The sequence below is a fragment of the Callospermophilus lateralis genome, chromosome 3, assembly GCF_048772815.1.
Source record: "Callospermophilus lateralis isolate mCalLat2 chromosome 3, mCalLat2.hap1, whole genome shotgun sequence".
NCBI classification, from domain to species: Eukaryota; Metazoa; Chordata; class Mammalia; order Rodentia; family Sciuridae; genus Callospermophilus; species Callospermophilus lateralis.
This window is the reverse complement of record NC_135307.1, coordinates 7,734,318-7,748,589: the sequence shown is the minus strand read 5'-3', so window position 1 is coordinate 7,748,589 and position 14,272 is coordinate 7,734,318. Positions and strand designations below refer to the sequence as shown.

Below are 14,272 nucleotides of genomic sequence, written 5' to 3'. Positions count from 1 at the left end.
GCATCTTATTAGCTGGCTTTCTGTCATATCCACTCATGGTAACTTTATATGCTTTGAGGAAAAGGAAGCATCATTTTCTACTTGGAGCCAAATCCCACAATCTCCAATTTAATATGAACCTTGCTTTAAAAGACACCTGCAAAGGACTGCACTTTCAAGGCCAGGCTTATCAACTTAGCAAGACCCTGTCTCAGAATTTAAAAATAAAAAGAGCTAGGGACTTAGCTCAGGGTAGAGCGTCCTGGGTTCCATCCCTAGTACAGGGCAGGTGGGGAGAGATGCTGCAGTTGCTCATTTAGTGCTTGTAGAGTGGTTGTCAACTCAGCAATTATAGTTCCCCAATCCAGTGCTAGTGGCTAAGCCCCTAGGGAGGGATGTGGGATGTGGCACAGTTGGGAAACGGGGCAGTCGGTGAGGTGCCCCTGCCTATGTTCAAGGCCCTGCAGGGGCACCGCCCAGCACAGGCAGCTCTACCATGGACAACTGCAGGTGGACAGGCCTAGCTCTGAGACAGGACCTGGGAACCAGATGGGCCACTAGGAGGACTGTGGTAGGAGTAAGCAGAACCTGGCAGCCACAGCAGGACCTCCCAAAGGGGAAAGTAGCTACAAAGGAAGCCCAGGTCACAGGGGCTCCTTAGGCAAGGCCCATTCATAGCTTTCTGGTGCGGAAGGTCAGGAGGCAGAGTTGGGGCACTAGGGGATGAAGAAGGCAAGTCACAGCTCCTGTGCAGCACGGGACCATGACGGGAGAGGGGTTGAGCTCAAAGTGAGGTTTAGTGGCAATTTGGGGCCTTGTGTAGCAGCCAGGTGCCAGCAGGGAGGGTGCAGAAAGGGAGCAGTGCCATGGACAGGCCTCTGTAGAGCAGTGTCATAAAAGGCAAGTTTGGGTGCTCTGGTGACAGGAGAGGCTGCTGAGCTGAGTGTCGCAGGGCTAGAAGGTAAAGGGGATGTGTGTGGACCCAGAAGGCCCATGGAGTGACACAGTAGGAATTGGTAATTGGTCTGCTCAGCTTCTGAGACTAAGGGTCAAAGGCCCCTCACCTGGGGGCCTGTCCTACCTCCCTTGGTGAGGGGTGCCGATTAGCATAGGCAGCTCCATTGGCGTCTGTTGCCAGCCTGCAGTTCTGCTCAGCTTCATTTTGGTGAGGATAGGGAATGGCAGATGCCACAGTTTCTGTGTTGATGGAGAGTAGTAGTCTGATGCCTGGGCAGGTCTCTTCTGTGCTTAGTGTCCAAGTCTGCACAATCAGGATGCCATGATGTGCTTTGCCTAGCCCAGGAGAGCACAGGCCAGTGCCTAGGGAGCTGGAAACTGCCTGCACAGTTCACATTTTCTATACGCAGAAGCTTTTTTCTGTGACTTGTGCTCTTTTTGGGCTACCTGGGGTATGGGATATTCTGATGTCATTTTCCAAGGGTCTGACCGGGACTTGGGATCCCAGGCCAAACCTACTAGAGGAGGCTTTGGGAAAGGAGTGAGGGCCAAAGGATTTGGAACACTGCAGGGGAGGCCCATGGCCTGGTCTGAGCCCAGGAACTTTTCAGGAATGCTTGACAATAGGTGCTGCCTGCCACTCACATGTGGACACACTGATCCTTCAAGGAACTGCGTAAACCCTGCCTGGCTTCTTTAGTAACAGATCCAGAACCAGCACCTCATTCATTTGACCAGCTCGCAGATTCTTGGGAAAACGCAGGTGCTGCAGGTGGTGCTGCAGCGTGGCCCTGGCTCCCTGGGGGCCTCAGGGACTTGAGAAGCAGGAACCTGAAGGAGCCCGCACTGGTTTGTGCTAGAGGTACTGAGCAGAGCCCCTGTGGCTGTACACCCAGCACTGAGGAGAGGCCCGGGGTCATTGGGAGATGGTTATGGAGTGCCTAGGAGACAGGTCAGGGCAAGAACTGTTGGCCTTAGGACATTGGTCTGCACATAAGACTACAAATGTGTCAGTTGCTCCTGGCACCTTTCTGAAGGTGGCCCTCAGCAACAGCAGTGGCCCTCACAGCCTGCAGTGGGCTGAGAGCTCCTGGCTCAAGGAGTCATGTCTGTGGTTTTGTACCTGGCAGCTCTGGAAACCTAGTCAAGTCACAGGTGGGGCACTGACTTGTCTCTCTTCTGCAGACCGGAAGCCTCCCCTCGCTGCTGCTCTAGGAGAGGCCGAGCCGCCTGGCCCGGTGGATGCCAGTGACCTCCCCAAAGTACAGATTCCTCCTCCGGCCCACCCGGCCCCTGTGCACCAGCCACCACCTCTACCACACCGGCCCCCACCCCCGCCCCCCTCCAGCTACATGACAGGGATGTCCACCACCAGCTCCTACATGTCTGGAGAGGGTTACCAGAGCCTGCAATCCATGATGAAGACCGAAGGCCCCTCCTATGGCGCCCTGCCCCCAGCCTATGGCCCGCCAGCTCACCTTCCCTACCACCCCCATGTCTATCCCCCCAACCCACCCCCACCACCTGTGCCTCCTCCCCCAGCCTCCTTCCCCCCACCTGCCATTCCACCCCCTACTCCTGGTTACCCACCACCTCCACCTACCTACAACCCCAACTTTCCACCCCCACCCCCTCGCCTGCCCCCCACCCATGCAGTCCCACCTCACCCTCCTCCAGGCTTGGGCCTGCCGCCGGCTAGCTACCCGCCTCCTGCAGTGCCCCCTGGAGGACAGCCACCTGTGCCCCCGCCCATCCCCCCACCTGGCATGCCTCCTGTTGGGGGACTGGGGAGGGCGGCCTGGATGAGATAACCTAACGCCTTTTTTTTTCCTTTTTTTTTTTAACAAAAGAGTTTTTCTAATTAACTTGAAGAGTAGTTTAAGTGTAAGCAGCGGGGACCTTGTATAATGCCAGACAGTTGCAGTAAGGAAGGGAGGGGCCAGATCCCTGGGATGAAATTGGGGTGGTCCTCACACCTGGAGGACGGGGACAGCCAGCTTCAGTGTGGCCTAGGCAGCGCCTCTTGCAGTCTGACTGTACAGTTTCAGCTAACGTCGTCTGAGAGTCCTGCACTGGGTTACTTTATACTAGTGAAAATGTTAACCAGCCATATTGGCTCAATAAATAGCTTCAGTAAGGAGTGACTTTCCTTCTAGAAATCAGTGCCTATTTTTCCTGGGAACTCAGTTTTAAATAGTCCAGTTCCATCTGAGGTCAAGCTGTTGTCATTATTGTCATTCAGTGGTGTTCTCCCCATGAGACCCAATAGGTCAGATGAACCACTTTTTTGATTTAGAGGTGTTTGCAGCCTTTGTATTAAACTATTGTGAAGGGGTGGCCTTGTTGGATGGCTTATTTCTTTTTCCTCCTGGGAGAAGGGGAGAAATGTACTTGGAAAGTAATGTATGTTTACATCTATTTGCAAATTCCTGTACATAGAGATATATTTTTTAAGTGTGAATGTAACAACATACTGTGAATGCCATCCTGGTTACAAACAAGACTCCTTCAGTCAGTTATCCAAATAAAATCAGTTCTGGAACTTGCCCCTTGTTTGTTTGGGCAGGAGGTGGGGATGGGGGTTGTGAGTCTACCACAGAAGCCCCTCTCTCCTGTACTGCAGGCAGCTGGGGGGCACTGATGGAAAGCCTGACCCCACCATCTCCCTGATGTCTCTGGGGGCATTAAGGTGTGGGCTCTGCATGTAATTTTAACCACCCTGGTTAAATTCCAGACCAGTTTTCAGCTTTACAGCATCCATGCACAGAACATTGGAGGCTTGGATGGGAAATCCTTTCCACTCCTGACCTGTGGGTAGCAATTAGTGGCCTCCACCGTCCACTTGAGGGGCCAAATGTATGGGGCAAGGGTAGAGTGCCAGTTGATCCCCATCTGAATTGCTTGCTGGGCCATGGCTCCAGGACACCCCTCCGTCCTCCACAGAGATGAGCAGAGAGCACCAACCAGAAGGCTTGCAAAGAGGCCTTTATTTATCTAGCTCAAAGTATACACGGTCACAATCTTATTTGTTACTCCTTTTACTAAAATAGTTCAAATCAATGTTTTTACCACACTATCAAAAAGTTCTATTCTCTCCACAAATCAAAGTGGTTCAATAGAAGGTAGAAACAGGCGGGAATCCACAGGCTCGGCTCTGTGGGGGTGGCTGCAGGTCCACCTTGGTCACCTTCTACAGAAAATAGCATAGCTGCCGGCCCAGGACAGGAACCAGACGTCCCAGCCTGTTTCCAAAAAGCAGCATGAGTACTTTCCCCACAGTATGAAAAATAGACACCTCTAGCACTCTGCAGCCATGCGTTTAGTTTGTTTATTTAAAAAAAAAAAAAAGTCAGTAGTATGTTTTTTTTTTCCTCTCAAGTTTCAAGAAAAAACAAATGAAAGGTCACTTTTTCCTCTTTAAACACTGGTGTGTAGCTAATAACTTTTGGATAAAAATGTGCCACCCTAAAAAAATGTGCTCAGCAGATTCTGACTCCAGCATAGGTGAGGCCACCTGGGCTGGGGCCAGAAGGGTGACCTGTCACAGTGGAACTGAAGCCTGTGTGAGTCTCCTTGGGCTTCAGGATTAAGAATTAGCATGTGAAACGGAAAGGGGCCTCTATGAAAGGCCATCCCCTTGGCCCCTGCCCAGGAGTTTTAGAGCTAAGGCTCCAGAAGGGAGGGCTACCCGGTGTCACCCTGAGCTATGGCCCATAGGCTCCCCACTGTGAGAGGCCCGGTGGGGCCCACCCCAGTTCACTCATGGTTCTGCCACTGCCAAGGGCACCTGGGCTCCTGCTGCTGCTGGCTTTTACTAACCAACTGTTGTGTTGAAGACATGACTGTCACACTCCCGTCCCAGAAAGCTGTCCACTGCTGTGTGGACTCAGGGGCCTCTGGCAGGCAGGGGGTGCTCTGCAGACCCCTGGTGCCTCCACAGCACCAGGGATGGGTTCACTTCCCTCAGGAGACAGGTGGCTTCCAGGCTGTTCCCTGGGTAGATCTGCAGATACCAGGAGCCCTTATTGCTTATTTCAGTGGTGGCCAAGCCACCCTGATCCAAACATGACACGTGGGCTCCCGGACTGGGCTCCTACACAGCATGGACCCACACCCCTCAGGACACCCCAAAGGGACATGTTTGTCACCAGCCCAGCTTCCCGCTTAGGCAGGCGTGACGCAATACCATGACCAGTAGATGGGGGCAGACCCCTAACGACAGGGAGCTCATCACCTGACCAGGCAGCAACTCCTGGGAAGAGCTTTCTGGTAACACCCACAGCAAGAGCAGCAGGCCCAGCCCTGAAGCACCTGGCTGGCACTCCCAGGGCACGCCAAGGGCTGCGGGCCTTTCCCCTGAGTGCAGGACACAAGGGCGCAGATGGCAAACACCAAGGGAACCACTCCCTGTAGAGGGTCCCCAGCTGGGGAAAGCAGCAGGGAAACCATCTGCCCTCCCCTTCCCTGGTCCCCATCCTTGGCTCGGCCTGAATGAGACCTGCCTGATAGGAAGATGTTCCTTGGGCCCTTCAAGTACCTGCTGCATGGAGCTCAAGTACCATCCGAGGAGGGGAGACATGGCTGACAGCGGGAAGTAAACAGAGGTGAGTCGGGGTTGGGGCTGGCCAGTTACGTGCATGCATGGATGTCATCAAAATGGCCTGCCCTCTTAGAGATTTTAGGATCTCCCCTGTAGCCAGGGCACTATGTGTAGTAGTACAATATCACCTCCCCTCCTGGGCCTGATTTTCCTCTCACAAACTAAAAAATATTTCCTATCACACTTCATGGTTTATACGGGATCATTTACATTGAAGGTCTCTTGCTGTAAGGAGGGTGGCATCCATTTTGTAGCTTAGAACACTGAGGCTTGGAGAGAGGAGGTGACCTGCCATGAAACAGCAAGGCAGCAACATGAGCTTGGCCTTGGCTTGTGAGCTGTGAGGACTGAGACCATCTACAGCAGGGGCCCAGAGAAGCTGTGTGACTTCATGAAGGTCACACAGTAAATTAAAGCCAGAACCAAGTCAGGGTCCTTCTTTCCAAAAGAGAATAGAATGCTCATCATGGGAAGCCCCTGTAGCTGTGTCCCAGTGACCTAGGTATAGCCAGCCCTGGAGGCAGCCACCACACAGCTGACCAGGGACTCCGCATGACCCGGTTCTACCCATCCCTAGATGCAGCTCACCCCAGAAGCCCTCCAGGACCTTCCCTGTTCCTGTGAGCCCCAGGTAGGATGCTGGGCAGCAGGGACCCTAAAAGATGGGGCTAACCCTGGCACGGGGTACAGAGACCACAGAGAATGTATGTTTGGGGTGTCAGGGAGGGGGAACACTAAAAACAAGCAGCAACTGGCATCAGGGTGGCTGGCACCAACCCCCAACAGCAGGGACTCCAAGCTCCCAGGACCAAGGTCAGAGGAAGGGCCTGGGAGCCCCGAGCAGCTCCAGCAGCCAGACATGGTGAGTTTCCTTGTCCATGACACAGAGGACCCAGTGGTAGGTGAGCTGGGGTCCCGGCCATGGCAGGGCAGGAAATGGTGCCAGTGTGTCAGGATTCAGGTGATGGCGGCCTCTGTCCAGTACAGGGGCACCAGGAGGATGGAAAGCTTGATGAGCGGCCCCCACATCGAGGGCAGGACACGGAAGTCTGGAGAGTCCCTGAGCCTGGCATCCCAGCAGGGGCCTTCAGCCTCTTGCAAATGGAGCCCGTGGTCAGAGAGGGAGCCAGGTCACTCGGGCCACCAGGGAGCAGTCGTGGCTTTGCGGCTTCGCAGTTTGCTGGTGCGGGAGGCGGGAGCGGAGGCCTGGCCGACAAGTGCCACGGCACGCAGTCAGGGTGGTCCGTGTCCTATGTACAACTCACCAAAGAAAGACAGTGGCTTGCGGGAGTCCTGCCCTCACCTAGGGCCTGGGAGCCCTCGGAGGGGCCAGTCCACATCCGTGAAGAATGGCCCTACAAAGGACCCTTGAACTGGTTTCCAGACAGGTGCTGCCGGATGGAGGGCTTGGAGCTGGCAGCGTCTCCCAGCTTCCTCCAGACCACCTGCGGAGAGGGGCAAGACGTGAGTGGAGGGCCCGCCTGAGCCCACCGCTGGCCTGCGCCTGCCTCCTGCTTTATCCCTGCAAATCACCCATGTTCTCAGAGCCCTGGGACCAGGAAGGGAGACTGAGGCCGCAGGAGGCCTGGAGGTGCTGAGGCCTGGTCCTGCCCCACCCCAGTCATAGCTGCCCCGGAGCAGGTTTGGCCTCTTGGCTGTTCTGTAGGGCCCGTGGACCTAGGACAGCCCTTCCCTGCAGCTCTTGCAAAGGTCCAACAAGTCAACTGGTGGTCAGAGGGGCCAAGGACGAGGCTCTCCCAGGCAGACAGGGCAGCCCAGGCCTGCAGGTCTGCACCTTCAGCTTTGAGAACTAAACGCAAGGCCAGCCGCCGCCAGGGGGCACAGGTGAGCTGGGAGGCCAGGGTCAGACACCCAGGGCCCAAGGGCTCCAGGGCTGGATGAACCAGAGCAGTGCTGGGGTGGGGAACTCTGAGCCCCAAGCGTGGCACTCCTGGGGAGGGAGAGACCTAGCCATGGTCGGGGCCCTCTGGCAGGGGGAGTAGAGTGGGTGATAACAGGCCAGGGAGTCCAGAGCCTCCAACATTCTGGAGCTGCCCAGGGCAGCAGCTGAGTGTGTGCAAAACAGCCCTACACAGGGAGGGGTGTGACCCGCCAGGTGAACCTCATTGTGCCCCCGCGTCAGGCCCCCACCGCAGCCCGGGGAGCACCCTACGTTGCACATCTCCCGGACGATGGCTTTCTCCTCCTCGCTCAGGTCCTCCTCGCAGCTGTGCTGGAGCTGCCGATCTAGGTTCTCATGCACCTCCAGGACCTGAAGGATGAAGGAGATCAGTCCCAGAGTGTGGGGCAGAGGCCAGCAGTAGTCCTCCAGCAAGTCACCTGACCCCCGAAGCCTTGGCTTCCCTGGCTACACGAGAAGCTGAGGTCCCGAGCTGCTTGGGGGCAGGGTGTGGCTGTCTCTTCACCCTGCGACACCACGGTCTCCATACAAGGGAAGCAGCATCCCTGACTCAGGGACGGGTCACCCAGGACAAGGGTGGCCAGGTGGCAGGGACAAACTTCAGACAGGTGGACTCACTCGTGTAACAGCACAGGGACTCGGGGCAGCCCACGCCCCACATAAGGCTCCTGGCACACGCACAGGGGAAGGAAGGAGGGGCGTGGGGCAGGCGATGTGCTCAGGTGTGGGTGCCCTTGGAGACATGAGGAAGACCTGCCCCCGCACCTGGAGGCCAAGGTTCACCCAAGAAACCTGGGCTTCAGTCCCAACCCACTCCTGCCCCAGATCTCTGGCCCTAGGGCAATGCCTGTCCTCCCCCACCAGGCCTCTGTTTCCCCAGCTGCAGTAGCTCAGGGAGGGCTGACAGATGACACTAGTCCCCACTCCCCACCTCTGAGTCCTTCACTGGACAGCCACGGCCCCGGCTGAGAGGCGAAATCCCCCACCCTGCTGCTCAGATGCCCTGCACATAGACAGCACAGGTGGCCTCCAAGGCCCCAGGGTGCACCGGGCATCTCGGGCTTGGGCAGTGGGGCCCTTACCTTCATGGCGTGCACCACTGCCTCGGGCTTCTGTCCCGCAGAGCTGTAGCCAGCGGAGGGGGGAGAGGGCAGCTCGGGCACAGGGCAGGCAGGGCCCTGTGGGAGGAATCACACCTTAGCTCCCAGCTGGCTCAAGTCAGAGGTCCCAACTGTGGGGCCAGAGCCAGGCAGGCACAGATGGGGCTGGGGAGGTGGGCAGCAGAGAGGGCGAAGCCTGGAGAGGGCAGCCCCTCTCGTCCTGCCATGCCATGTCCTCTGTAGACAGCATGGTGCCTTGTAGGGTGGAGGGGTGGGGACGTGTATAGGACCCATGGTTTGCTTTCTAGAGGAAGCCAGGGTAACGGGGAGGACAAGAGGCTCTGGCACAGCAGGCTGGGGGGCTGAAGCCACTGCCTGAATCCAAAGCCCCTCCCAGCCGGTCCTGCATCAGCCTCCCAGCTCTCAGCCTGGCCCTGTCTTAAGGGTCGAGTCGGCCACCAGGGGCCAGTTTCCACATGGCATGGAGTGGGCTGGTCAGGGGATGAGGCAAGGTGGGGACCATCCTCTGGGAAGCTTAGTTTTGACCCAGGGCCATACCCCAGCTCCAACCCCAAGCTCCCCTTACTCCAGGTGGCCATGGGGACCAGGCACTTCTTCCTCTAGCTGCCATAGGGCCCCCCTGGGGCCAGGAAGAAAACGACAAGAAGCACTAGCAGGTTAGTAGACTGAGAAGTCCAGGCCAGGACAAGCTTCCTCTGGCTGCGACTTGAGGCCAGGCCCAGCTGGCTCTGAGCTGCTTCCTCACCTGGCCGTCAGACAGGGGCCTGCATCCTGGGGAGTGTGCAGAGCCCTGGGGAATGCTCAAGGGCTGCTTGTCTGAGTCCAGCCCAGGCTGCCAGTCTCTGTGCCCAGACTAGGGCTAACAAGTACCAAGCAGGAGTGTGGGGTAGTCCTCCCAGGGAGGGCACAGGAGACCGGCTGGGACTTGAACAGATGGCTGCACTCCCCCCAGAAGCCAGCAGGGGGTGCCAGCCACACACATACAGGGATCCTGGCCTGGTTCCTTTCTCTGGAGAGCCCATACCCCTCCCTGTCCCAGGGAACACCTTGTGCCAGCTGGCCCTGGCATCCAGCTCCTGAACTGCCTGCTCTGTCGGCACCCCCAGCTCCAGCATCTGATTCCTAGAGCAATGGCAAAAGAAAGGCTGGGGCAGTGGGCAGCTGTGATCCAGCCCATCCTGCCCACCTCACTGGGGACAGTAGGTATCAGGGAGGCATGGCTGGGGATCCTGCAAACGACACCAGCAACTGTCCAAACACACGGTGAGTAAGTGATGCACCGGGGCTGGCGTCGGGACTCCTGGCCATGGCTCCATGCGTACACCTCCACTCATGAGTACGCATGCTGCTGGGCCAGCCCCGGCCACCCCGGCAGGTGCTGCGGTTTCCCGAGCCCGTCCCGAAGTGGGAGTGAGGCTGCAGGGCCAGGCAGCTGCAAGCAAGGGACCTGGCCTATAACAGGGCTGTGGGCACCAGAGCTGCGCCAAAGCGGGAGAGCCGTGGACACCCGAGAGGACTAAGGAAAGTGCGTGTCCACGAAGTACTAGTCCTGGAACCCGCAGGCCACGCACTCCACGGCAGCCAAAGAGTGGACACAGCCCCATCGTGCCCCAGCAGATGGAAGGTAGCAGAGGCACAGGGGGCTGCCCCAGGCCACATGGGCAGGAACCCGAGCACCCTGGGAGACGCCGGGCACAAAGCCATGCTCCAGTGCATCCCCAGTACACAGTGGCAGGGATGGACGGACCCAGAATGGAAAGGCAGTGGTGGCCCGGCGAAGAGGAGGAGGGGTGAGAAGGCATTTTGGGGTGATGGGGGTGTTATACTGTGATGAAGGTACAACTCTGAATTTACCAGAACTCCTGAATTACAGGTTCAGACACAAAGTCATTACCTGCCCCACCAAAAAAGGTGTGGAGACCGCTGCCCCAAGGGGCCTGTCGAAGCCTTGACCGTCTGTCAGGAGGCCAAAAAATACAAACCACCTCTGCCTGGGCTCATGCCAACTGCCAGCAGGCAGGAAAGGGGTGCCCACCTTTAGTTACCTGTTGTACTGCAGGACCCTCAGAGTGCCCCAGGACCCACAAGTGGGCTCCAAGGAGACCTGCCCAGGTGTGGAGCACTGGCCTCCCTGGCACGACCTCATACAGAAAGGGTTGAAATGCCAAAATCAGGCTCTCCAGGCCCCAGCAAGGCCCAAAGCCCTGTGGACACTCCCTGTGGCCTGGTCTCTGGTGCTGTGGCCCTCTGCAGTGGCCTCAGCAGCTTCAGTGCCGGCCTCCCCCAAGATAGCCCATCCCACCACTTTCTCTGGACCCCCCACTCTGCTCAGCCTCATGGAGCAGGGAGCTTCTGCAGCCGCCCACTGCCCTTGACCTCCAGGCCCACAGGCCCCAGCACACCCTCACCGGAGGCCCTGCGACCCACCCACCCCAGGGCCTCAGTTCCTCTTCTCCAAAGTTGGGTGGAAGTGAGGCACAAAGCCACACCAGACCTGCAGGATGCCTTCCAGCCAGAGTGCCTGCCCTCCCTGCCTGGGTGCTGCCTCCCAGAGGCCTGGGTGTGGGGCTGGAGAGTCCAAGGGCAGCCAGCACACCCCAGAGGCTGGCCCAGGAGCCAGCAAGGAACCTCACAGTTTGTAGATCACCAGGCCTCATGCCTGCAGCTGCTGCTCCCTATCCAATCAGAAGAAAGGATGGGTGGAGGGCAGAGGGGATGAGGGACTGAGGAAGGGACCCAGCAGTACCCCTGCTCCTCAGGTCCCTGGGTCAGGAGCAACTGGAGCCTGGGAGGCCACAGGGCTCCAGGATAAACCCTGGACCACTGCGAGGGGCAGGGCCTGGGTCCACAGCTGCATTCCTGGGTAGGAGGAGTGGCCTACAGGAGCCCGCCTCTGGGGCACCAAGAGCCAGCGAGGCCAGGAGGACCCAAGGTGGAGGGAAGAGGCCAGGGGTGTGACCGCTCCACACACACTGCCCAGGAGCCTCCATGCCACGCAGCAGACCTGCAGACCCCCACTCAGGGGCCCCCGCACACATGTGGAGCAGTGTCCCCATGGAGCAGACGGGAAAGTGAGCTGATCAGACATCTGGTGCAGAGGGAAGGTGGGCTGGCTCCCAGGCTGTGTCTGCAGTCACACATGGTGACGGGCACTTGATCCACAGGGAGCAGCCCCAACGGGTGCCCAGACAGGTAGCCAATTCCCATGACCTAACTCCCAGTGGTCATTTCTCCCAGAGCAGGGCAGAGCCCAGTAGGAGCCTAGAAGAGGCCCCTGGAGGACTGTCCAGAACAGAGCCACCACCCTGGGCCCCTCCACGCTCAGGTCCAAGGCTGGGCAGCAACCCCACCCTGCACTCCAGGCCAGACAGCCTCTCCCACTGCGCCCAAGTGACACAGGCTAAAGGGCTGGACTGAACGAGGAACATGGCTCAGCTGCCAGCTCACGGGGCCTCTAAACACTGTCCCAACATGTCCAGCAGAGTCACCACATGTGTTTCACCTCTGGCCGCCACACTGGGCCCTTCTGAGGCTGCGCAGGTGGGAGGTCGGGCCCCTTCCTGGGAGGGTGGGGCACGAAGAAGGGCACAACGGGCTGGCTGTCCTCCTCAGCTTTCGCTGACCTGGACAGTGCTAGGCTAAAAGTGAGTGTGCATGGGGGGAGGGGGAGACGTGGGACTGACCATGGGCCCTGAGCAGGTCACCTGTGGAACTCAGAAGGAGACTAGAGACAGACCAGGAGCACTTGGGTTCTTTGGGTTGGACACTTACATTCTGCAAGGAGTCCTGGTAGGAGGGTGGCAGGGACGCGAGCTGGGACTCGGAGTGGTAGGGAGAAAAGCCCTTCCGCAGCATGCGCAGCTCTCCAGGGCCTGTCTGCTGCCAAGAGAGGGAGAGAGGTTAGGTGTCAGCCACCAAGGGCCAGCGCCACTCGGCTGAGCAACTCCCAGGGGACAGGGGCTCTCCCCACAGCAGAGGCCTGCTCCACACACCTCCCCAGGGCCCCAACCAGCTGTTCCTGCCCTCGAAGCCACTGCCAAATGGCCTCTGTCTGTCCCCCCAACTCATGCCCACCAAGGAGTAAGAAGATGAATGACCAGCCCTCCCCACCCCGACCCTGTTCCTCCACTGCAACATCCTGCACTGGAGTTCCTGCCAGTGTCATAGGCCAGTGTCCCTCACCAGAGCCTAGGGGATGGCCTCTGCACCCTGTGCCTCCCATGGCTCTGTGGCCCCCGGCCGGATGAGCCTCCTCAGGGCTCGGCCCACCTCCACCATCAGACAGGGAGCTCCCAAAAGCAGGCGCTGGGTGCTGTCCAGCTGAACCTACAAGGACCAATGTGAGCTGGGCCTGCTGCCCGGGCACTGGAGACGGGGGAGGAAACCAAAGCAGACAGGCCTTGGGTGGGTCCCCTCAGAAGCCAAGGCTGAGGGTGGAGCTGTGGAAGGGGGCAGGAACCAGGAGCTGAGAGCATCCACAGGTCCTAGGGATTCCAGTGGGTGGGAGGCTCAGTCCAGCTGGCCTCCCTCCTGCTCCAGCCCCGCAAAGATACCTTTCCTACTGCGTCACCAGACCTTGGGGCAGAGTTTCTGACCCAAACACTCTTTTCTACTTCAAAGGAACTGAAAGAAAGCCTGGGCAGATAAGTGCAGCAGAAAGTCCATAAATCGGCAGGCTGCTGAGTCCCCAGGCCGCAGAGGAGAGGGTCCTGGCCAGGGCCAGGCGGAGGGCCAGCTGAGCAGCAGCCCTGTCTTGGAGTCTCCCCACTCACCAGTCCCCTCGCCTGACTCACACTCTGCTCGCCTCCTGCCAACCAATGGGCCCAGCCCCCATTTCCCACAGGACCCCCTTACCCCCCCAATTCCCTGGATTCTGTTCTCCCACCCCATGGGATCCAGGGTCAGACCTCCCTTCTTCAGGTCTAGGGCCTTGGCAGGGTCCTGCAGGTGCTGGGGATAGGGTGACACTAGAAGGACTGCCAGGCACCTGACCCACCAGCCTGAAGCAAGGGGTGTCCAGGGGTCAGTAGATCTGTTTTCTCAAAGGCCAGGCATCACCAGGGCTGGATGCTGTTCCCACCACCTCCTCTCATCTCCTCGGGAGGACCTGGGTGTGATCCAAGATCTCAGAGGTGCAGGAGTGAGAAGGGGTGACCTACCCTCATGAGGTATCCCCCAAAATATGGTGGCTCCAGAGGGCCCCACCCAGTGGGCATCACCTGCAAAGGCTTGAGCCTACCTGAATCACCCAATGGCACAGTCATGCCCCTGGCTCTGGCCCTGCCTCAATACCCAGAGATATTAAAGGTCCCCAGCCAAGAAGGCTCCCCAAATCTCCCACTTGACTCCGATCAAGTGGAGCCCCACTACCACCAGCACCAGGAAAAGGAGAAGGAGGGACACCCAGCCTGGGCCCAGCACTCGCCACCCGGCCATGGGTAACCATCACAGCCCCGAGGTCTTCCCCCAGTTCCACTCAATGGCAAAGCTCTGAGCCAAGTCATCTTCCTGACCAGGACGGTGACAGAAGAGTCCCTCCTGGAGGGTGCGCTGCTTGTCTGCACAGGAACAGCCCGGTGGCAGAAGGCTGTGCGAAGACCTTGTCCTCTGATGCTACTCTTGCTAAGGCTGACACAGACACAGAGAGGCCCCTTGTAGGGCACCCGGCCCACCCACCACGCATAGTGAAGCCCC

At 58.5% G+C, this 14,272-nt stretch overlaps 2 protein-coding genes across 3 annotated transcripts in view; one reads left to right on the top strand and one right to left on the bottom strand.

The window, feature by feature from the left end:
* Positions 1-3,471, top strand: part of Ccnk (cyclin K) — a 28,880-nt gene extending 25,409 nt beyond the window's left edge. Inside the window, exon 11 of the mRNA XM_076849674.1 lies at positions 2,122-3,471. Coding sequence (XP_076705789.1) covers positions 2,122-2,747 — 626 coding nt within the window. The 3' untranslated portion in view covers positions 2,748-3,471. The remainder of the gene's footprint in view (positions 1-2,121) is intronic.
* Positions 3,472-3,939: 468 nt separating this feature from the next.
* The window catches only part of Ccdc85c (coiled-coil domain containing 85C), a 71,079-nt gene continuing 60,746 nt past the window's right edge, over positions 3,940-14,272 (bottom strand). The window contains exons 3-6 of one of the 2 annotated variants that reach the window (XM_076847968.2): positions 12,350-12,457; positions 8,540-8,635; positions 7,710-7,808; positions 3,940-6,981 (exon numbers count right to left, since the gene is read on the bottom strand). In XM_076847968.2, the coding sequence (XP_076704083.1) occupies positions 6,892-6,981; positions 7,710-7,808; positions 8,540-8,635; positions 12,350-12,457 (393 nt within the window). In that variant the 3' untranslated portion in view covers positions 3,940-6,891. The remainder of the gene's footprint in view (positions 6,982-7,709; positions 7,809-8,539; positions 8,636-12,349; positions 12,458-14,272) is intronic. The other variant, XM_076847969.2, reaches the window with a different exon arrangement.